The sequence below is a fragment of the Sprattus sprattus genome, assembly GCF_963457725.1.
Source record: "Sprattus sprattus genome assembly, chromosome: 6".
NCBI classification, from domain to species: domain Eukaryota; kingdom Metazoa; phylum Chordata; class Actinopteri; order Clupeiformes; family Clupeidae; genus Sprattus; species Sprattus sprattus.
In genome coordinates this window covers 33,519,859-33,544,249 of record NC_137925.1, presented here as the reverse complement: position 1 = coordinate 33,544,249, position 24,391 = coordinate 33,519,859, and the positions used below count along the sequence as shown (strand labels likewise).

The window sequence follows — 24,391 nt, the reverse complement described above, 5'->3', positions numbered from 1 at the left end:
TGTGTGTGTGTGTGTGTGTGTGTGTGTGTGTGTGTGTGTGTGTGTGTGTGTGGTTATGCATGGGCGTTCAAGGGTTCATATAAATGCATGCATAAGTACTTGTGCAGTTGTGTGTGTGTGTGCATCTGTGTGTATATGTGCACATACATGTGTTTTGTTTTAATGCACATGTGTGTTCCACAGACTGACATTGGATTAGGTGGGGCAACAGAGGCCATTGAGGGTGGGGTGGGGACAGGGGTGGGGGAGGAGGTGGTATTCAGGCTGGTGTCAGCTGAGGAGAAGGGTCCAGGTCGGGGCAGAAGGGTTACACTCCTGCCTGTCTCTTGTCTGTCCTTCTCTGAGCCTGTAAACAGGCTGTGACCTCACGTCCTCCTGAAAAGTGAAATGTCTGGACGTAAGCCAATAGTATTTGGGAAAGAAAAACCCGGCCCAGTTTCCCCATAGCGGCGCACTTCCGTGTTACGGGGAGAACAATGCAACTGAAAGGCTGTTGCTGTGCTTGGAACACCGGGCTCAACTTAAGATAGGAAAATATTTGCACTGCTGGAGGGACTGACAATGCATTTTGTTCTGAAAGAACTAGATGTTTTTTGTTATCGTCAAAAATGGTTTAATTATTTGACCTTTGGCCAAAATGGATTTTCTGCCTGTCCGACTTAATGTCTCTTTTTCTATTCTTTTTTTCGTATAGTGTAGCATTCGGTGCACAGTATATTGCGTGCTGTTACTTCAAATCTTTCAAATTGTTTCAGTCTCCCTCAAATGAAAACAACTGTTGAGATTTGCCCCATGTAACAGAGGAAGCGTATGCTGTGGGCCTACCGTATCATTGCATGAGAAAACAGACTCCTCATGTGCTCCCTTTGTTAAGTCTTGCATCACCGCTGGCTGCTTATGGCACGGGATATTTGGAGTGTTGCTTTAAAGCTCTTGTTGGCAGCAGGCATATCATGCAGGTTCAATACACAGAATCTGCCTAGGAACCGTGGATCAACGCTCGGCCATTTAAAACTGATGCAAACACCTGACGTTAGAGATGCAGTTTGGCTAATGTAAGAGGATCAGATGCTGAGACGCTGCTTTAATCTCTTGTGGGCATGGGACGGTGACTCACCGCAGCCACCTGGTTCAGCTGGAGACAGCAGCGCGTGAGCGGTCTTCGGTCTTACTCTGGTCATTGTCTGCCGAGGCTGCAGACGTACGACTGTACTATTGACACCAGCAATCACCAGGCAGAGACAGCCAAAATGGCCCACAGGAGACCTTTCAGGTTACCGCTGAAAAAAGTCAAAGGCTTTTTAGTTTTAGTGAGTATCACTGATCAGTATTGTGATCATAATACACTTCACTTAAGTTGTTGTCTGTAACCCCATCTCTTAACCTTAAATATCAAATATAGTACCCAAAGATGCATGATGTAAATAGGTACCTGGTTGAGTATCGATGAGTTCATATGTTGCTGTTCAAACGTCCTTTTTATGAAAGCTGTCAGACTTATGTTCTAATACTGTGGACAGCATTCTGTGTTTTGTAATAAAGCTGGGCTTTTGAAAATGAACAACTACGATGGAGAAATGAAAACAAGAACATTGCATGAGTCATGCAGCACCGATTCCCCAGCAGTAAAGATTAGGGTTTGTGGTTTCTGGGCTTGGTATTTCTGGATTGAAGTTGTTTACTTTTAGTGCAAACGTGTGTTCAAGTGTATACTGGTGGAATGTGATTTCTTTTTTCCTTCACAAGATTTAGTTTTTTGCCTTCAGAAGTCAGTGTAAGTGGATTAATACACACAGCTTGCATTCTTGGATTTGGATCAGCTGCGGATCTATTGTGAGGATGGGGGGGGGGGGGGAAGTGCCATAAATTAACCCTTTGTAGTTTCATGCTCTGATCTAGATCAGTCGTCTTGGTAGTAAGCATGCGTGAGGGGGATGGCGGCCCTCTCCTCCCCTTTTCTTTCAGGAAAATGCTTCACCCTCTTAATCATGTCCTCTTAATAAAGACACGCTTCCCACCGCTCATTAGCTAAATGTTAGCTTCTTCACCATATGGTAATCCTTTTGTTATCCAAATGAGGAGATAAGCTTTGGTTCTGCGCGGTGGCCTAGAAACACATGTTATTAATTATGCTAATCCATCAACGTCAAGAGGCCCTGGGACGGAAGGACACTGTGCACATCTTCAGTGAGTCATTCTGGGCTATGCTCTCTTCTCACTCACTGTATTTTATACGGGAGTGGCAAAGTCTTACAGAGAGTCACACGTGTGGGGAGAGTGAGGGTCAGAAAAGCAAAAGAGAGACAAGAGAGAGAGAAAGAGAGAAAGTGGTTTAGTGGTCGAGAAAGAGAGAGAGAGAGAATGTGTTTTACAGCCTTTCAGTTGCCAGAGTTTTTGGAGGGCATTTTTCTTATTAGGTCTCTGCTCCACAGTATGCAAGTTCAAGCATTTGATGTTATCAACGTTTGAATTTATGTGAGGAGCAAATTCATTTTAATCACAGTGGAGAACAACATGAGTGAGCAGATGTTTGAGTCTTTCAGTGTTTCTGCTCTGCTGCTAATTTTCATCTGCTATTGATTTAAACATTATCCCAATGGACCAAGGTTGGGTTTTTTTTGTGTTTGTTTTTTTTTGGTCATTCATTGGTGGGTTCAGCTTGATTTTTCGCTGAAAATAGCATTTCTCTGCACTTGAATTCCGCAGAGTGACTCGCTGTGTGCTGTGTGACTTTAAATAGATTCTGGTGTTTCATGGTTATTGTCTATGGTACGGAATCCCAAAGTCCCCGCAACGGCTATATTTAACCATTACTTAGCATATTTCAAATGAGCTAGCCCCTGAGGCACATCAGTGCCTCATTATAGAGATTATATGCTTTTCCAGGAGATTACCTCGGAGGTGAGTTGATGTGGTTAGGTGGTTAGACAAAATACACCAGCCATGCTAATTCAAATGATACAGTATGGTGGGACACGAGGGACGCTTAATGCCGTGCAAAATACTTTCCAGAAATACAGCTTTTACGTAAATATGAGGCCTGTGTTTTCTTACCAGATATATCTTTACTAGCTAAATAAGTGGTAAACCAAAGGTTAAATGGAATCTTGTAAGAAATTGGACTGAACCCCTCTTTGCCGTCCTCTCTATCTCTCGCCCTCCAGGATCTCCTTCTTTGAGCGGCACAGGCACCGTCACAGTCCTGGTGGATGATGTCAATGACAATGTTCCGTCCTTCACGTCCCCCACCTTCCACACCACCATCCCTGAGGACGCTCCCACGGGCACCGACGTGCTGCTGGTCAACAGCTCCGACAATGATGTGGGCCTGAACGGAGTGGTCAGGTATAGTCCTCATCCACCACCAAAAGACACATACATACTGTCTCTCTCTCTGACACACACACAAACACACACCCATAAATAGACAGACAGACGGATAAACAGACACACACACACACACACACACACACACACACACACACACACACACACACACACACACACACACACACACACGCACAGACACATATTCACTCCAACAGGCAGACAAACACACATACACATACACATACACACACCCTAACTCATAAACATGCTCACAGGCAGACAGACACACACTCACACCAGTTCAATCCCACGCAGACGCACACATATTAGGCAGACGTCCGACTGGGGTACAAGTGACCCTCTCTCCTCTATCAACCCCAGTCTCCCCGCTGAGGATACATGGAGCGACGGTCCAGCGCTCCACTTTCCCAAAAAGCTTGGTAATGAGGACGTTAATTGGCTATGACAGAAGGAGTAGTGCCCAACAGGGGTTCTGAGGGGCTACAGTCTTTAATGGAGCACAGAGTTGGTCATGATCGGTTATTAGTTTCAGTTCTCACAGCCCATTAAGTGGGCCCGTCTCTATTTTTCGGGCCGCTGTTTTGTGGTGGGTGCGTGAACCGACTTGTTGTTGTCCCCGAAGAGCGTTTTTATTCGCACTTTGTTCCCTAATTTGTCGCTCGTTTTCACAGGAGTGCCACGCCAGGGATCCATGTTGAAAAATGCACGCACATGTGTGTACATGTACATGTCAGACAGACTTTGCCTCAAGGCCACTCTGGGAACCTCTGAAAAAAAGAAGGAAACTCGATACACTTTGGGAGACTGAAAAACCCTGGCGTTTTTGGTCAAAAAGAATTTGGGGATGTCTCCAACACTTAAGCACGGCACACAGTGGCCTGAGTTAGTGCGCCTCGGCAAGCCTGACAAAAACAGGAAAAAGGTCTGAGTGATGAACTAAAATAATCTTCAGGGATTGTAGTTTTTTTTTTTCCCTGAAAACCGTAAAAAGTCTACTGTTGGCTTTGAGTGATTTATGCCGCACAACTGTGTAGTTTCTTGGGCTGTGAGAGTTCAAATATTTCTACTTTGCATTTTGCTTGAAATAGTGCCCTCCTAAGGTTTCCTGTGACAATGTCACAAGGGAGAAGGACAGAGCTGAGTTAGAGAGGACAGCAAATGAGTTTGTGTTTCAGTCGAGGCATGTCATTGGCTTATGTCTGGTTTCTGAGTTGGGTTTGAAGTGAAACGCTTGAGGGACATGATGTGATAAGCCCATGTTAAAGTGATTTATGCATGTACTTTTGAGAATGTATCAATAGATGCAGAAGGATAAAATATGAATTTGTCAAACATGACATGTCTAAAAGCATGTACAGATGTTATGTGATCTCAGAGTAGTTAAAAAAACGTATTTTTTATTCACTGAATGAGCAAGTCAAATTGTTAAGCCAAGTACTCAGAGGGTAGTATTTTATGTCTGCAGTCGTCTGTGTATAACACGCAGATTCTTGATTCTTTGTCTCTTCCACAGTTACAGTCTGATGGGTGGCAGCGGTCAGTTTTCCATCAACCCTGCCACCGGCCAAATCATCACCAGCTCTCTGCTGGACCGGGAGGCGAGGGCCAGCTACCAGCTGCTGGTGGTGGCATCAGATGGCGGGCAGCCCAAGGCCCTGTCCAGCTCGGCCACCGTGTCTGTGGTGGTGGCTGACATCAATGACAACCCCCCGCACTTCCATCACCACCCCTATGTCACGCACATCCCAGCATCCACCTCAGCAGGTGACTGCCATGCTGTCTCACCTCTTAGAATATATACACTGCCAAACACATACACAAAAACAGGGAGCAGCAGCCTGCTTTGAACTGTAATTAACAAAGCCATGGTTCAGGGCAAATGAGGCATTATTATGCCAGATTGAAATTGTACTGTCATTGCTAAAGTTAAATATTATATTATAAGTTACTGAAAAATACTTAATGCTATTTATATTATAAATAAATATTATAAACATGTAGATAATCCTCCTACATAAAACCTTCTCAGAAAACTGTCACATGTTGCACTGATGCATAGCTCTGGGTTTTATTAAAACAAATATGTTAGTCTTTTTATTATAGTTACTTTGGATTGACATACCGTCTGGTTTCTCTTCCTACAGGCTCCTTGGTGTTTGCTGTCACAGTCACAGATGAAGATGCAGGATCTAATGCCCAGCTCCATTACTCACTCACCGGCCGCAACACTGACAAGTTCAAGATCGATCCTCTGAGGGGCGCCATCACGGCCAACGAAAAGCTGACGGGAAGCTCGGAGGTCACCTTTACTGTCAGAGTGAAAGACGGCGGAGTGAACCCCAAGACTGACACCACCACCGTGACTGTCAGATTCGTCACCGGAGGCGACTTCCCTGTAATCAGGCTGAAAGAGAGGAGCTTCACTTTCCCTGAGAGCCAGCCTGTTTACACCGTCGTCACCACTGTCTCCGGGGCGTCCACCAGGGGCGGGCCCTTGTCCTATTACATCGCCAGTGGCAATCTGGACAGCGCCTTTCATATTGATCAACTGTCTGGGGAGCTTTCAATCAAAAAGCCGCTGGACTACGAGAACATACAGACCTATGTGATGTGGATTGAAGCGAGAGACCAGGGCTTCCCACCCTACTCAGCTTATGAGAGACTGGAAGTGAATGTGCTGGATGTCAACGACAATCACCCCGTTTTCGAGAGGGAGCCTTTCCACGCGGAGATACTTGAGAACCTCTCCCCACAGCACGTTCTCACTGTGTCTGCGCTGGATCTGGATAGCGGGCCTAATGGGCATCTGGAGTATGCCATCATTGACGGAAACAAGGACAACAGCTTCAACGTCAACCGGGTGACAGGGGCGATCCGCACCACCAGACCCCTGGACAGAGAGAAGGTGGCTCAGTATGCACTGAGGATCAAAGCTACCGATCGGGGCAGCCCTCCAAAAAGCACAGCTGTTAAAGTCCTGATCAATGTTCTTGATGTGAATGACAACGCCCCCAGGTTCTCCAAGATCTTCAGTGCCTCGGTGCCTGAGAACGTGCCTGTAGGGTACACCGTCACCCGAGTGACGACCACCGATGAAGATGCCGGCACCAACGCTATCAGCAAGTACTCCATCACTGACACAAGCCTCCCATTTTCCATCAATCCAAGCACAGGGGACATAACCATCAGCAGACCACTGAACAGGGAGGACACAGACCACTACATTGCCAAAGTCTCTGCCCACGACTCAGGCTGGACAGTCAGCACAGACGTGACGATATTCGTCACTGATATAAATGATAATGCACCGCGCTTCAGCCGGCCCTCCTACTACTTGGATTACCCTGAGTTGACGGAGGTGGGCTCTGTGGTAACACAGGTGTCAGCCACAGACCCCGATGAGGGTTTCAACGGGAAAATATTCTATTTCATCCGGTCTCAGTCCGAGTATTTCCGGATCAACTCCAGCTCTGGGGAGATATCTATTAAGCAGCAGCTCTTGTATCAAAACTCCACTGGACATGGTAATCTCAACATCAATCGCCACAGTTTCATTGTCACAGCGTCAGACCGAGGGGTCCCTCCCATGATGAGTGAAACCACTGTCATAGTAAATGTAGTCGATAGCAATGACAATCCCCCTGTTTTTGAATCCTCCTCTTACCCCACCCCAGTCACCAAGAGTGTCAAGGTTGGCACCAAACTCATTAAAGTCACTGCCTTTGATAAGAAAGACTTTGGTCTTAACTCAGAAATTGAGTATGACATATCTGGTGGAAACAGCTCAAGTAAATTCAAATTAGATAAGCAGACAGGATGGGTTAGCGTAGCCTCTTCCTTGACCTCGGATACAAATAAGGTTTACCTCATCGAGGCAACTGCCAGAGACAAAGGGAACCCGCCTCTCTCGGCTCGCACTTCAATCCGAGTGGCAGTGACGGAGGAGAACCACCACACCCCAGAGTTCTCTCAGAGCCAAGTCTCAGCCACAGTTCCAGAGAGCCTGAACGTCGGCACAGCCATTCGAACATTGTCAGCCAGGGATAAGGACAAGGACAAGCAGATGAATGGCCTAATCACGTACAGCATCACCACGGGCAACGAGGAAGGCCTGTTTGCCATCAACAGCAAAACAGGGGTGTTGTCTTTAGTGCAGCCACTGGACTATGAAACCAAGCAGAAGCATGAGCTAAGGGTCACAGCAACCGATGGCGGATGGATCTCTAAAACCAGCTTTGTCTCAGTAACTGTACACGTGACGGATATGAATGACAACCCACCTGTCTTTAACCCAGATGAGTATTTCCCTATCATACAAGAGAATGTCCCCAGTGGCACCACTGTGGTAAAAATGAATGCCACAGACAAGGACTCCGGGCCAAATGCCTTGATAGCTTATGTAATCCAGTCATCTGACAGCGACCTTTTCATAATTGATCCAAATACTGGCATCATTACCACCCAGGGATTTTTAGACTATGAAGCTAAGCAAGTGTATCATCTTACCGTCAAAGCTTTCAATATGCCCGATGAAGAACGATGCAGCTTTGCCAATGTTAACATTCAGCTGAAGGGCGCCAATGAATATGTACCCCGTTTTGTCTCCAAGCAATACTACTTTGAGGTCTCTGAGGCTGCACTTAAAGGCACAGTGGTCGGCGAAGTGTTTGCGAGCGATCGCGACCTCGGAGAGGATGGCATCGTCTATTACTTGATTTTTGGAAGGAGCAGAAAAAAGGGACTTGGCATCAATAGAAAGACCGGACAGATCTACGTCACAGGGCCTCTGGACCGTGAAAGGGAGGAAAAGATCTCCCTGAGGGTTCTGGCAAAAAACGCAGGCAGCATCAGAGGAGCAGACATTGATGAAGTGTTCGTCAATATCACCATCTTGGATGCGAATGATCCTCCGGTCTTCACCCAGGTGTTGTACGATGTCCAGGTGAGCGAGGGTCTCGCCCCAGGAGGCCTTGTCACTTTTGTCAGTGCAGAAGACTCAGACTCCGTGCCAAGCTGGAGCAGGTTCTCATACTCTGTTGCTTCCGATCATGACAAAAATGCCTTCAGTATTAACCCACAGACGGGCCAGGTGTCTGTCAATGCTGAGCTTGACCGGGAAACCACACCTGTGTACAATCTCACCCTTCTGGCAGTGGATACAGGGTCCCCACCTGCCACAGGGAGTGCGACTTTGATCGTTACCTTAGAGGACATCAACGACAACGGGCCCACGCTGGTGACTGTCAGTGGGCAGGTGATGGAGAACCAGCGGGCCGGCACACGAGTCATCACCCTGGAAGCCACTGATCCGGACCTGGCGCCCAACCAAGGCCCATTTTCTTACAGCCTGCTCAACACAGGCTCTGCCAACAACTACTTCTCCCTCAGCTCTGAGGGAGAGCTTACCACCAGCCGTGAGATCGACAGGGAGCAAATCAGCGATTTCTATCTGTCTGTGGTCATAAAGGACTCCGGCATCCCGCAGATGTCCTCGACAGGTACTGTACATGTCCAAGTCAATGACCAGAATGACAATCCCTCTGAGCCTCGTTCTGTGGAGATCTATGTCCATTATTTTGGGAACATGTTTCCTGGAGGCTCTCTGGGTGTCGTCAAGCCCCAAGATCCAGATGTGCAGGACACCTTCCAGTGTTCCCTCATTCCCCCAACGGCCAGTTTGTTCAGCATACCTACGCGCACCTGTGACCTCAATTCCAATGCACGCTCAACGGACGGCACTTTCGACCTGACGGTGCGCAGCAGCGATGGTGTTCACGGTGCCGTAAACAGCAATGTGCGTGTCTTCTTCATGGGATTCAGCAACGCCACAGTAGATAACAGCATTCTAATAAGACTGAACAGCCACGGGGTCAAAAACTTCCTTACTAACCACTACCTGAGCTTTGTGCGCATCGCAAACTCGCAGTTAGCAGGGTTAGGCACTGGGGTCCAGCTCTATGGTGCCTTTGAACTCAACAATCAGACCTTCCTTATGGCTGCTGTGAAGAGGAGCCACGGCCAGTATGTCAATCCCAGTGGGGTGGCCACATTCTTCCAGAGTATCAGAGATGTACTTCAGCGACAGAGCGGCATACAAATTGACTCAGTCGACCACGACCCCTGCACTCACAACCCGTGCCAGAACGGAGGCAGCTGCAAGCGGCGTCTCAGTGTAGGGCCCGACATGAAGACAGAGGAGAGTGTCCCAGTCGTCTTGGTGTCCAACCAGCCTCTCCAGCCTTACGCCTGTAACTGCAGACCAGGGTATGCTGGGGCTCTGTGCGAGACAGACATCGATGAATGCCTACCGTCTCCCTGCCACAACGGAGGGACCTGCCATAACCTGGTGGGCGGTTTCTCCTGCTCTTGTCCAGAAGGCTTCACTGGCATGGCCTGTGAGAGGGATGTGAACGAATGCCTTTCCAACCCCTGCAAGAACGGTGCGCTCTGCCAGAACTACCCCGGTGGCTTCAACTGCCTCTGCAAATCCGGATTTTCAGGTACCGTACAATGGTGTAGGAGTAGTAGAGATTTTATGAGCAACACAGCCACAGATGTTCAGTCCAGGCACACACACACACACAAACAAACACACACACACTGTCATACACACACATACTTATACACTTGCTGCACACGACTCCAGGCCCTTTTAGTCCAAGAAAAATATTTGCCTCCAAATGATTGCAGAGGTGTTGTAACTCTAGCATACAGGACCAACTGCCAAGAACAGTTTGCTGCTAGGGTTACTTGTTGGGGGGTATCAGCTGTGATGCATATCAACTTGTCATGTTTACTTTAAAAGGAGGGATGATGCAGGATTGACCCCACTAAGGTCACTATGATAGACTGCTCTCAGTGCGCCAGTGTCGCATTTAACTGCAGTTCCCTGCTTCCAAGTGCCTTTGTGTAGAGAGCGAAGTTATAATTGCATAGTGCTTTGAATCAGGAATTTCCCCACTGGATTGCCACTCTGAGAATCTAAAGACGTTGCCAACACATTCACGCTCATGACTAAGTGATGCGAGCGTTCTAAAAATTGATCTCATTAGCCGAGCCCGTCTTATGTCATCGCTTCACAAATTAACCATCGCTCTAACTCTTGCTCTCTCTCTCTCTCTCTCTCTCTCTCGCTCTGCTATCGCTCTAACTCTTGCTCTCTCTCTATCTGCCAAATAAACCATCGCTATAACTCATGCTTTCTCTCTCTGCCTGAGCGCAACCCTCATTTTTGCTAGGAACACAGCACCACCACAGAGGGTGAATATGGATAAGCATTTATGATAACATTTATTCAAATCAGGTCTGTTTGGTCAGGTGCTAGCTGTAGTTTTTGGATGACTCTCCCCCAACGGGACCCGGCCACAGACGTATCATCTCAGGCCCAGAGCCTCTGAGTCATCGCTGTCCTTTTTTTATGATGTCCATAACAAATGACCACTAGGCCTGGGCCTGTTACCTGGAGATGAATTACCCGCCTGTAGAATTACACCTATTGACTTACAGTAGTTTGCATGCCCCGTCGCTGAACTCTTTCACTTCCTGTTTTCCTTGTGGTGAAGGAATTTACATCCTTTTAAGCTATTTGTCTTGAAACAGACCACATACTAAAAATAGAAGATTAAGTGAATAAGCTAATCCCTTTGTGTGAATGCATGTATTTGTTTATGCATGTGTATTTGCATGTATGTGTCTGTGTTTGTTGCTATTTCCAACACCGTGTCTAAGCCCCTAGCATATTAACGTTGGTTAGTTTTCATTGCATATTCTTTTTTTACTACCATCCTGAACCTTGGGGAGATTCAACACTTATATTGGTTAATGTTTTCATGACAGGCTCACATTTGCACCAATATGTCTTAAGAATCTCCTCCAAGTTTACAAGGTGCAAGTTCCCCCGTGTTGTTTTGCTCAGAGAATGATGGAAATTCCTGTGTTTGAACAGTGCCTTTCCATTTGCCTGTGTCATCTTAAGCTCATCCATTTTCATTTGTGTTGTTTTATGAACCCAGGCAAAACCTGTGATTCCATCATCAATTACTGTGAGTGTAACCCCTGTTTTAATGGTGGGTCCTGCCAGAACAGAGTGGATGGCTATTACTGCCATTGTCCATTTGGTGAGTTATAAAACTTCAAGGACCTTCCAGGTGTCTTGGCCTCTCTGTGGCCCATAGCCATAGTATGTAACTTGTTATTACAGCAGACACGGGAGTGTAAAGTAGAACAAGTAAAGGGGCTATTAAAAGGGTTATCGAAATGTCTTTTTGGCGTTATTTAAGTGTCTGTCCTCATTTTGTCGTCCTTGAGCCTTTCTTTATTTAAAGCATGCCCATTCATAATGTTTTGTTTGATATTCCATGTTTTGATGTTGCATATTTTTAATCCCTCTTGAAAGAATAGCCATTTGTCTGTTATAGGGTTACCAAAGCATATTACCTACACTTTGTCTTGGCCTGAGCTTTTGGATATTTCTGGGAAAGAACAAATTGTGAAATAGCGAAAAATGATTAATAAATTATTGACGGTTCTAAATATAAATTTTCTTGCCGCAGGCGTGTTTGGAAAGCACTGTGAACTGAACAGCTACGGTTTCGAGGAACTGTCCTACATGGAGTTCCCCAGTCTCGACCCCAACAACAACTACATTTACATCAAGTTCGCCACTCTCAAGAACAACGCCCTGCTGATGTATAACCATGACAACCAGACTGGAGACAAGGCTGAGTTCCTCGCTCTGGAGATAGTGGAAGGGCAGATGCGTTTCTCCTTTAATCTAGGAAGCGGGACTTATAAACTCACAACCTCAATGAAGGTTTCAGACGGGCAGTTCCACACAGTCATCGCCAGACGGACCGGGATGGTGAGTTGTGATGCGTCTGCACTTTTATGGTTTCATTTGTCTGTCTGAATGATCTCCCCAAATGGTTGTTATTCTGTGGTAATATCTTTTCCCAACCCCCAAAGGCATAAGACTATTAGAGGAGACACATATCCACAAACACACGCCGCATTTTTTTTGGTTTGTCTGTTTTGACCTTGTGTTGATTTTATTTGCCAAGAGCAGCATCCAAGATTGGGCCCTTGATTGCATGTGAGTTTCATGATGCTAATTTAAACTGTTCACGCTAATCACTCGGCTTATGGTCTTCAGGGCTTATAATTGCATTTGATTACTCTGCATGTTGTGATTTACAACAAAGCAAAATTCTTTGCATTGGGTTAGAGTCGGTTCATTCAGCAGCAATTGGCTTGCACCAGTGGGGGGAAAAAAACAAACCAATTCAGCCTGTCAGAGGTTTTATAATGGAAGTCTCCTGCTGGACTTGAGGTCTGCCATTCTCCAGCTGTGCTGTGGGACCTCATAGAAAGCTGGTAAAATCGTTAAATTGTCAGCGTTGAAATAGCGCAGAGCGTCGAGATGGAAAGGTACACAATGCGCAGAGCAGTGAGAGAAAACGCCAGTCTGCCCCTGCTGCACACTCACACAGAAAAAGAAAAAAAAAGAAACGTTGAAGGTATAAGCTGTGAAATGGCAGCAGCAAGGTTTTCGACCCGGCTGGTGGAACACTGCGAGAGCGTGCGTTGCATCACGGCCCAAGTGTCATACTCCCCGAGGCGGTGTAACCAGAACCTGATCACTGTGTTTGGAGAAGGTGATGTGGGTCACTGAGGTGGACCTGTGAAGGATTTATTTTTGATCCTTCTTCTTCTTCCGTCCCTGCTTTTCCTCCCTCCCTCCCCCCATCTCTCCTCGTGGATTTTGAGCAGATGTTAAATCCATAAAAAACTCCCTTCGTCCCTCCTGAGTAAGTCCTACCCAAGACATTCAGGGATAGTGTTGTTATGGTAAGATGCATATCCCACTTTGGTGCGGTGCAAACTGGATTTTCACTTGTTATTTTTGTCATAATTAGTGTGGATATCTGGTTCTGGATGTACTCGAGGAGACAGAGGCAGACAAGCGGGGGCACTGGAAGAAAAGACAGAGCTGCCGAGGTGTAGGGAGAATGACAATGTCATCGTACGGACAAAGAAAGCAGTGTCAAAGAAAATAAAAGCCTTCATCTATCCACTGACACTCAATAAACCCGTGACCCCCCCAAGAAATAGACACTTTGTTAAGGCCTTGAGTTAAAATAAAAGAAAGAAAGGACAGAACAAAATCGACTTGAACTGCAACTCTTTCACATCAATAGTTTTTTTCTGAGATTGAACTTAGTTTTGCAAAAAAAGAGAGGAACTTTACCTCAGTATGAGCATAAAAAAAGTTGCAGCAGTGTGGGCAATGTTTCACATCAAATGTTGTGACACGGCTAACGCTGTATGTTTATGGTCTGCAGCAAATGGTAACTCAACCAAAACTGGCTTCTGGTCTTTTGGTCACAGCGAGCGCATTTGATATCAATTTCTCGGGGCATTCCTCCAAAAGAAATGTGTTGCAGTTGTGCGACACACTTGACAGTGTGTGTACTCTGCGGTCTGGGCTGCATGTCTTTGATCTGCAAGGAAAGGCATTAATAAAACACCCATATGGCCGGCTCTTAGTAGTGATGGCAAGAACAAAGCGGAAAAAGACAAATGACTCTTGTTTCCATTGTTGTCAACGTTTTTCGCGAACTTGTTGCCTTGTAAAATAAAAGTCCCTGTGTATGTAATTAGTGTTCTGGATCTTTCCGCCCCCGTCACGTTTCGGTCAGCTCTCTCGCTCCACATTTATCCTCCATTTAGCGTAGGAGGAGCACTGCAACCTGAGCTTTTCAGCACCTTTGCAGTCTTTTCCTTTTCTCTTGTCACATTTTCTTCCTACTCGTTCCCCAGTCAGGCATCATGAGCTGAGCAAACACAGCAGGCTATGGATGTACAGAAAAGGGTGAGCTGGGTGGGGAGAGTTTGCTGATGTTGCATAGCTGAATGGATGTAGTGTTTCTGCGCTGTCATGCTTAAGTGATTATGATGTGCAGTGTGTATGACTTTGTGGCCTTTCACAGTCAGTGTGGGTGCCTCGATGGACGCAGGGGTTTGTGCACGTGTGTGTGTATGTTTGGCTGGGAGGGTTTGTACACATGTTTGTTGTTTGTGAGTATGTGTGTGTGTGTGTGTGTGTGTGTGTGTATACAGTAAGAGGGAAATACCACCTGTCTTATGTGCTCTTTGTTCTTGTCATTAAGGCTGCATCACTTACTGTGGACTTGTGTGGCGAGGACCAGGACCCAGGCTACTGCGCTGTCAGCAACGTGGCGGTGCACACTGACTGGTAAGACTCCAGAACATAAGCCAAGCCAACACTTCAACTGCCTCTTAGCCGCCCACATCCAGTCGCATGTAGTCCCCGATGTCCGTTATTCCCAAACTGAGATGTGAGTGGCAGGCCCAAATGCAGTAATGCTGGGAGGTCCCCTCCTCCAAGCCTGCCTTCATATAATAAGAGTAATGACTAATAATGAAAATGATGATGGGGATGATGATAATTATGATGATGATGATGATGATGATGAGGATATTGTTTATGTTTATGATGATGGCCGATGGCTGTGTGATGGTTTATTTATGGAAGGAGGGAGGAGAGGGAGTGAGTGTCGCTGGGTTGTGCTGTGCGGGTCATTGACCACTGTCTTGCGTTTCCGTCTCTGTGCTCACCAGGATCCTGGACGTCCAGCCCAACAGGCTCTCGGTGGGGGGCGTCAGGTCAATAGAGCCTGTCCTTCATCGCAGGGGCCAGGTCGCCACCCACGACTTCGTGGGCTGCATCATGGAGTTCGCCGTCAACGGGCGCCCACTGGAGCCCTCTCAGGCCCTGGCATCCCACGGCATCCTTGACAGGTCTGGCTGCCACTCTCTTGAACCCCCCCTTCACCCTCTCTCACTGCCCCTCACCACCACCCTACCACCCCCCCCCCCCTCCCACAGAAAAACACTGCCCCAGCAGGACTCCAAAATCTGTTTGCATGAGTGGAAAGACATTTTTATGACTGCGAAAAATAGCCTTCTTTTTACTCCCCCAGAAACCAACAGCAACCACCAAGTTGTCTTTTTTTCCATTGCAGTTATGAATAGCTCTGAAGACACATCTTTTAATATGCAAATGTGTGTTTCTGGGATGTTTTTTTTGTGAGGCTTGGGATAGCTCTCATCTGCCTGGGTCCTCCTGAATGCCTGTCTGATTAGCGCTGTTGTCTCCTCCTGTCTCTCTCTCTCTCTCTCTCTCTCTCTCTCTCTCTCTCTTCACAGATGTCCCAGACTAGAGGGCGCCTGCACTGCCAGTCCCTGCCGGCACGGGGGCACCTGTGTGGACCATTGGTCATGGCAGCAGTGTCACTGTGTGGAGGGTTTCACTGGGAGCTTCTGTGAGAAGTGTGAGTTGTCTTTGACTTTTGTCTTGTATGCCTAAGAAACCCCCGGGCATCTGAGCCTTTCCCCCTGCTCGTCATTCCTCTAAAAATGAATCCCACAAGACAAATTGACTGTGTTCTTTTCTTTCCCTTTTTTTTCTAAGAATGACAGTTTGAAGTGTCGCCACAACTATTTGTCTTTCACAAAAAAAATAAGAAGAAAAACAGCTCATGAAATGCAAGACTGTTTTGTTTCCCCCATTCTCTCTCTCACTCACTTACTCTCTCTCTCCCCCCGTCCACACAGACATCACCGCAGACACTGCCCTGTCTCTGGACGGCAACGGGCGTCTGGACTACTCCATGAGCCAGAGTCGGAAGCGGGACATCTTGCTGCGTCGGGCCCTGCAGGCCTCGGGGGCCATGTCTGGGTCTGCGTCTGGGTCGGGTTCTGGTTCTGGTTCTGAGGCTCCCAGGGAGAGCCGACTGGAGGTGAAGTTCCGCACCCGCAACAAGAGCGGCACGCTGCTCCACATCCAGGAGAGCAGCAACTACACCACAGTGAAGGTGAGCGAAAATGTTAACGTTTAGAAAAAGGTTCCTGATGTGGGCTTGTTTCTGTGGTTCCACTCAGGAGGGACCTGTTTAAAAAGAAACAGGCACCGAGGATGTGGGGAAGGGGAGAAGAAGACCAGTGTCCCCACACTTTTTATTTTTTATTTAACTAGCTCAGCTCAAAGAACAGGATCCTGCCAAGTTAAATCAAGCCCCACACCCCCACCCCCATCCCCTCAGCCCACTGTCCCTTTAACCAAAACACCAAACCTAAACCACCACCCGTTTCCCATTAAACCCCCATCTCAGCCAGAACTCCCAGCCCAGTCCTCCACCCTCAGCAGCAGAAGCAGCAGTTCTGGCCACAGTTATTGGGGGGTGGTGGCATAAGTGGTGGTGGTGGTGTGTGTGTGTGTGTATGTGTGTGTGTGTGTGTGTGTGTGTGTGTGTGTGTGTGCGTGTGCGTGTGCGTGTGCACGCGTGTGTGTTTTGTGCGTGTGTGTGCATGCGTATGTGTGTGCGCGTGTGCATGCGTGTGTGTGTGTGCGTGTCCTCTGTCTTCCCCACCTCCTCCCCTCTGCGTTCCCTCAGTCTGGCGTGGTTCAGAGGCCTGACTGAACCCGGGCAGCCGTCCAACAGCCTGAGCTCTCATTCATCCTCTTAGCCGTTCCTCCGGCCTCTGTCCTCCGTCTCCTCTCTGCCCGCCACAAAGGGAGCCCCTTCAGCTTTTGTTTTTCCGGTGCTATTGGTAGGGCCCCCTGCCTCAGACCAAAGCCCACTGACCACCACTTTACCATCAACTTCAGGAAGTATGTGCTCAAAATGAAAGAAAGAAAAACCCCAGTTGGGTATTAAAATGGGATGCCTAATACACTCACTTGGTTGAAACAATCCCTTTCTATGACTCTTTCATGTAATGGTTCTTTTTATGTGCTTTAACAATACTTTCATCATTTACAATTACAAAAACAAGGAAGATCCCTTTAATTCATTAATTTTAATATTAGAATATCATATAATGCCTTGTACCTGAGATTGTGGAAGAGCATTAGTAACTGTTGATCTTCTGCCTTCTACTGTTTTAGCTTTCTGCAGGATAATGTGAATATACACTCACACACACAAACACACACACACACACACACACACACACACACACACACACACACACACACACACACACACACACACACACACACACACACATACACACGCACACACACACACACAATAATAAGACCTCTTGTGTGTTTTTTTGCACAGCTAAAGGGCGGGAACCTGCAGTACATTTCGGACGCGGGTGGAGCGGGGAAGGTTGAGCGGACGCTGGTAGATGTGCTGCTATCAGACGGACAGTGGCACACCCTGCTGCTTCAGAAGAACGGAACCTCCACCTCACTCCACCTAGACGGGGCCCATCTCCGAGTCATCCCGCACACCACCCAGGACTTCGGAGGGGTCAACGTCCTGACCATGTCCATCGGAGGCATCCCGCCTGGCCCCATGCATCCCAAATCAAGCCCAGGTCAGTGTGGGAGTTGAAGGACCAAGTCAAAGAAAATAATATCTTTTCATCTGCTAAGGTGAAGGTTGTTTCCTCTGTGGAATACCCGAATGATTAGGTCAATTACAGGACAGGGTTTGTCTTTCTTTTATCCTTTTTATCTCTCACCGACCAGCAACCAGTTCAATACAAAAACAGATTCCATAACAATCCCTCAGATCAATACGACATATGTCTCGTGTCAGCCAAAACAAATCATGGCTTGGATTGGTCCTGTTTTTTTTTCTATTGTCTTTTTTTTTTTTTTTTTATCTCGAAAACATCTCAAACAAGTCACGCAGGCAAGCCAGAGGGCTTTCTGGGGTTAGTGTCTTATTGTGAGCCTCATGTTTCCTTGGATCACCCCTTAATTCACAGCTCACATTTCCTATGGTCTGACTTAAGGAAACTTTGAATCGAGGTGAAGGAGAGGCCTTCCAGAGGGAGGAGGAGATGAGACATTAAATGTCTTGACATCTGGCAGAAACAGCCATTGCAGGAATGGTGGACTTATATGGCAACATGTCTGATCAGGTCTGATCCCTGGGCCGCTTCACACTATACCATATCAGCGGTACCGCTTAGAAAATTGGTTTGTTTTCGAGGCGCAGGCTTGCACGTTATTTACAGTGCCTGACCTGTGCCAAGTTGCGATTGTGCTTGCCAGGTGAAAAAAAGATGCCTTTACAGTCTGAGGTCTGGTAAATAGAACCAAAAGGGCTTAACTTTCATTGGGCTGAATTCAATCTATTCAATCTATTCGCATTAGTGAGTCAAGATTGGGAGGAAATGTGATGGTTTGAATGTCACAACAGTATTTATTCCAGATGCATGTCCAGAAAAATAGTATGGAATGTTGCATTTTATTTATTATGCTTTTTGTTATAAATACTCTATATTGTATAAATATAGGATACTTGTTATAAAAAATTACACTGCATACATGTATACATGTATATGCTGGATTTGATGGGACCTTTGTCTTCACTTATCCATTTGATCTGATGAAAAGTGATTTGTTGAGGTGTCCTCCAACAGGAAATTTGTTGAAATATTGGCTGATTCCACACCATTTTCCCATCCAAACAGTTTAGAAGACTGCCTTGATTATAGCTTTTACTGCAAATGTTGGCAAAGAAAACAAGTGATAAATCTCGGTTCACTTGGACAGTACCCCGCCGGGGCCTATTTGTTGTCTTGATCTCTCTCCAGACCGGCTTCCTGTTATCTGAACAACTCTCTCTCTCTCTCTCTCTCTCTCTCTCTCTCTCTCTCTCTCTCTCTCTCTCTCTCTCTCTCTCTCTCTCTCTCTCTTCCTGCAGGCTTTGAAGGCTGCTTTGGATTTGTGAATTACAACGGTGAGAACCTGCCATTCAGCGGCGAGCACAGCACCGTGGCCATCTCCAAGTCGGACCCGTCTGTGAAGATCGGCTGCCGCGGGCCCAACCTGTGCGAGAGCAGCCCGTGCTGGGACGGCCTGATGTGCGTCAACCAGTGGTACACTTATCAGTGCATGCCTCCCGGCGACTGCACCTCCAACCCGTGCCAGAACAGGGGCAGCTGCGAGCCAGGCCCCCGTGGTAGCTTCAACTGCGTCTGCGACGAACACTACACGGGCAAGACCTGCGAGACGCTGGTGGCGTGCCTGGGGGTGCAGTGCCCTCAGGGGACCGTCTGCAAGAGGGCCACCAACGGAGGGTTCACCTGCAGCCCGAGCGCGACCGCCACCGAAATGACGCTGCCTATCTGGGCGGTGCCAGCCATCGTGGGCAGCTGTGCCACCGCACTGGCCCTTGTGGTCCTGAGTCTGATCCTGTGTAATCACTGCAGGGGCCGCAACAACAGCAAATTGCCAAAGGAAGAGAAGAAGCCCAAAGAGAAGAAGAAGAAAAAGAAGAAGAAGGGCAGCGAGAATGTGGCGTTTGACGACCCAGACAACATCCCGCCGTACGGCGACGACATGACAGTCAGGAAGCAGCCCGAGGGGAACCCGAAGCCTGACATCATAGAGAGGGAGAACCCCTACCTGATCTATGATGAGACGGACATTGCGCACAACAGCGAGACCATTCCCAGCGCTCCTTGCGCCCCCTGCCCCGGCCCTGAAGCAGAGATCGAGCACTACGACATCGACAACGCCAGCAGCATCGCCCCGTCCGACGCCGACATCATCCAGCACTACAAGCAGTTCCGCAGCCACACACCCAAGTTCTCCATTCAACGACACAGCCCGCTGGGCTTTGCCCGCCAGTCGCCCCTACCTCTGGGGGCCAGCAGCTACACCTACCAGCCCACATACACCCAGGGCCTGAGGTCAACGCCACTGAGCCACTCAGCCTGCCCCACCCCAAACCCACTCTCAAGGCACAGCCCCGCTCCCTTCGCCACCAAGCCCTCCACCTTCTACCGCAACAGCCCCGCCCGGGAGCTGAACCTGGCCCGTCGCGAGGGCAGCCCTATGGACCTGCACAATGAGGGCATGTTCAACTACGCCACGCGCCTGGGCCGCCGCAGCAAGAGCCCGCAGACCATGGCAGGCCACGGGTCCAGGCCCGGAAGTCGTCTGAAGCAGCCCATCGAGCAGATACCCCTGGAGACAGGCCCGCCTGTGGGACTCTCCATCGAGGAGGTGGAGCGGCTGAACACACCGCGGCCCCGCAACCCCAGCATCTGCAGTGCCGACCACGGGCGCTCCTCGTCAGAAGACGACTGCCGGCGGCCGCTGTCTCGCGTGCGCAACCCGGCCGATGGCATCCCTGCGAAGGATTCATCGTCCGAGAGCGACTCGCACGACTCTTTCACCTGCTCTGAGATGGAGTACGACCGTGAGAAGCCCGTGGCGTACAGTTCTCGCGTGCCCAAGCTCTCACAGGTCAACGAGTCAGACGCTGACGACGAGGAGTACGGCGGCCGGCTCAAGCAGCGGCGTTACTCCAGCCGCAGGGCCGAGGGTGGCCCCGGCAGCTCCCAGGTGCCCATGGCAGAGCACCACCACCACACACTGCCACACAAACTAGGCCCCCAGGCAGGCACCTTCAATTGGGACAACCTGCTGAACTGGGGCCCAGGCTTCGACCACTATGTGGATGTATTTAAAGACCTTGCCCTGCTCCCTGAGAACGCGGCAGTGAAAGACATTGAGATGAACAGTGGGGATGGGTCCGTGACTATTCTGAATGAAGGGGATGCCGAGCAATACGTATGAGACTATTAATTCGCTCACTCACACAGCACGGAGTATTTTCTTTGTTAGCTCGAAAAATCAAAAGACTGAGTAGATTTGTGAGCAGAGGACGTTGAATAAGCAATAAGTACGTTTATTCTCAATTTTTTTGAAGTAGGACGACCTTAAATGCAGTAAGGCAGAATATTCAATAGACAGTCAGCTCTTTGTTTGCCAGTCAGCCTCACATGATCATTGATCTGTCAGATGATGTCAACGTCCGTGTGTTCAAACACGACATGGTGTGTTGCAAAATGAGGCCATGTCAGAACGATTGTCTGGACCTTAAAAAGGGTCCATATGCACAAAATCAAATGTAACTGTCACTTATTACCAATATTACAGTTTGGTTTCAAAACGTTCCTGTCACGCTCATAACTTTTTGAGATAAGATGGTGATAGAAGCAAGACTTTCGACAGCTGAATTCCAAGGCCATTGCATTACAGAAACCCGGCCCATGTACTCCTCCTGTGTGTTATTTTTCATAAGGAGAAGCATGTGTTTGATCCATATGGACCTGTACGTATAACATACACCCCTCAGTGTGGAAATGAACACAGCGGTTAGCCAGCACGCTAAGCAAGTCCTGCCAATGTTATGTGAAAGGCTCAGTAGCTACCCCTTCATTGTTTCTTTTGTTATTTTTTTTATCTGAATGACAGGCTAAGCATTCGAAGAGCTGAGAAAAATTAAGCGTCTGCCTTATAGACATTTGAGAAGCTATTGGAGAGCGATAAAGTGCTCTCTTTGTTATTGTGCTGTTGTTGTTGCTACGGGGGGACTGGGGGTTGAGTTGCATCGGCGACGGAATCCAGCAGGCTGAAAGTGTTCACGGACTGGCCAAAGGGAAGATTGGAGCACGGCTTGTGGACGCCAGCCCAACATCAAACCCACCCCACAAAAAAAAAAAAAACTATGAAGTTGTGTAAATTTGTATTATTTTTATTTGAAGAAAACTGTGGAAGACATTGTTCTCTGTGTTGTTTTTTGTTTTGTTTTGTTTGCTTTGGTCCAGTATTTTTAAAGGTGTACTGTTTCTACTCTTTTTTTTTTTTTACTGTTTATTAACTTATAGTACTTAAGCAGTGTTTTTATGGATATTTTCATATGCTGGAAATTATGTTCTTACTTTCAGGGAAAGTAAGACTGAAGTACTTATTTTTTACATTTGTTACTTATGTAACATCAGTATTTTCCATTTTTGATAAAACTATAACATACTGTATGCTTTATACATGTAAAAGCCAATAACAGAATAAAAAATATTTATTTAAAATATGCATTATTCTATCCAAGTACCACTATTTAAGTCTATAGAACATGTTTGAGCCAAAATTTAACCTTAACCTTGAGACTTCCTTAGGGACGTCCTAAAATAGAGTCAACTTAAACGTAACCCTTGAGCCTCAATAGCACTTTGGTAGTGTGGGTGGTAAGGTATTCCATACGCACAGAGCCCTGTGCGCATTCCGACGAGAGTTTAAAGAAAGCTTGGACTGAATGGAACAAAACATTTTAAAAGGCCGTCAAGGGCCCAAATGAAACAGAGCCACCGCGCCTGAAGCCAAGCACAATACATGGAGGACACAGCGACGCAGGGCCCTATATTGCTTTCAGCAATTATTTACATCTGGCACCACTGAGCCAAACGGGGCCTGGTGATCCCGGAATGCAACATGCTTATCTTCTCCATCATCGAGAGCGTGGGGTTCGGAGGGGAGAGAGAGCGTGCCGAGGAGTGACAGCCCGGGGCCGTGTGCGAATTACCCTGAGGCCCTTCGGAAACACTGCGCTCCTGCGGGGACCGATTGTTGACGAAACCTCCCCGTAGGACTCCGTACCCACGCTAATGTTCAAACAATGTCAACGGTTGTGATATTAACAACCAGATATCATCAACAGAGATTATCCAGCACCTCTTGTAAACATGCAAGACAATGAATTCCAATAAACTTCACAGCGTCCCTTTAATGTGCAGATGGCAAGCTGAGCATTGGGCTTGGAAAGGGCGAAAGAAAAAGAGAAAGAGAGAGAGAAGAGATATAATAATGTAGCCAGTTTCCACAGGGAGTATATGCACAGCCAAATCACAGCAGTGATATACTACATACAATGCACAATCATTCGTTCGGTGGCATCTCATTCAGTCTTGAGTGCTAATCTGCCTAAAACTACTCATTGGCATGATATGGTGAGCCAGTGATGGACTAGGGTTGCGGTAGTATGTGGTAATTGATCAAATCACTTGGTGACAAGAACTAACATTGACTTTGACCACTTTCATCAGCTTTGGATTGCTGTAGGTTACCATGATTGCATGTTTATGCCATCACGGCATGATATAAGCTGAATGTTTAAATAAGTCCATAGATCCTGTGGATGTGAAGTAACGCTGTGTCGTTTTCCCATGAAGGTTTGTTTGTTTTTGGGGGTTGGAGATTGACATGTCCACAAGTGTCATACAGTGTAATCTTCACCGTAATAGACTGGTGTGTGCTCTAGTATGTGCCCACTGAAGCTGAGATTTATGGGAGTGTGTGGTGTGGTAGGAAGACACCATTGCTGACCTTCTTTATTTTTCTCTTTTCAAAGCCAAGGAAGTGCCTGTAGGATGTTGTGCGGATCCAGAAGACACACTCACTGTCAGCTTGATAGTCAGAGTGTAATTAGAAGCCACTGAGTTTCCAAGAGTGGGTTTGTGGGCCTTCAAACTATACGTAAGGGTCTCTTTGAACCATGACTTAATGTAAGTATTAGTGCTCAGTTTTAGCCATTATTCTAGTCTTGCTCTGTGCTGTTCTTTAGACTGCTCAAAGTTAAACTATAAAATGGCGCACCATACAGCACACACTGCATACCAAACTGCACTGGTACCATATGATACCACAGATATCAGTTCTTCCACTGAGCACATGATAAATTCAATGAATAAAACAGTACTCAGCTGTCGTCCATCTCTAAATAAACACAAAATGTTCATCAAAGTGATAGTCGCCTCTTTTATCTCTCTAGTTTTTCATCTATTTTAAAGCTTTAATGTGTAATACATGAACATAGTCATGAATGTCCAATTCCAACTACTTCTTAAAGCATCTCCTTGAGTCGCTCGAAAAAGTGGATCCATAGGTATGCACCATTTGGTATTACTAGGGCAGGTCCTTCTGAGGTCTCTAAAATGGATCGTAAGTTGAAAGCAGCACATCCAAGAACATGTCCCGTTTGTCCCTGCGATACGTCCAACACCAGACCGACAAATTATCACCCTGTCTTAAGGGAGGTTCAAATCACATCTGTATCAAAGCTGTGGATTTGGTCTCGATACTTCTCCGCTATGCCGACTGTACTCAAGCCAAGCCTTTCCTTTAAACAGGCATGGGAAACATCAGAGA

At 47.3% G+C, this 24,391-nt stretch overlaps 1 protein-coding gene across 2 annotated transcripts in view; it reads left to right on the top strand.

Moving 5' to 3' along the window:
* fat4 (FAT atypical cadherin 4) overlaps positions 1-22,109 on the top strand; it is a gene marked incomplete at its 5' end in the record, with an annotated part of 85,222 nt that extends 63,113 nt beyond the window's left edge. Inside the window, 11 exons of one of the 2 annotated variants that reach the window (XM_080840384.1) lie at positions 3,165-3,345; positions 4,865-5,115; positions 5,496-9,851; positions 11,364-11,468; positions 11,904-12,211; positions 14,520-14,605; positions 14,992-15,171; positions 15,580-15,704; positions 15,988-16,247; positions 17,499-17,760; positions 19,101-22,109. In XM_080840384.1, coding sequence (XP_080696510.1) covers positions 3,165-3,345; positions 4,865-5,115; positions 5,496-9,851; positions 11,364-11,468; positions 11,904-12,211; positions 14,520-14,605; positions 14,992-15,171; positions 15,580-15,704; positions 15,988-16,247; positions 17,499-17,760; positions 19,101-20,983 — 7,997 coding nt within the window. In that variant the 3' untranslated portion in view covers positions 20,984-22,109. Of the gene's footprint in view, positions 1-3,164; positions 3,346-4,864; positions 5,116-5,495; positions 9,852-11,363; positions 11,469-11,903; positions 12,212-14,519; positions 14,606-14,991; positions 15,172-15,579; positions 15,705-15,987; positions 16,248-17,498; positions 17,767-19,100 lie in introns of both variants that reach the window. The other variant, XM_080840385.1, reaches the window with a different exon arrangement.
* Between the last annotated feature and the right edge of the window lie 2,282 nt (positions 22,110-24,391).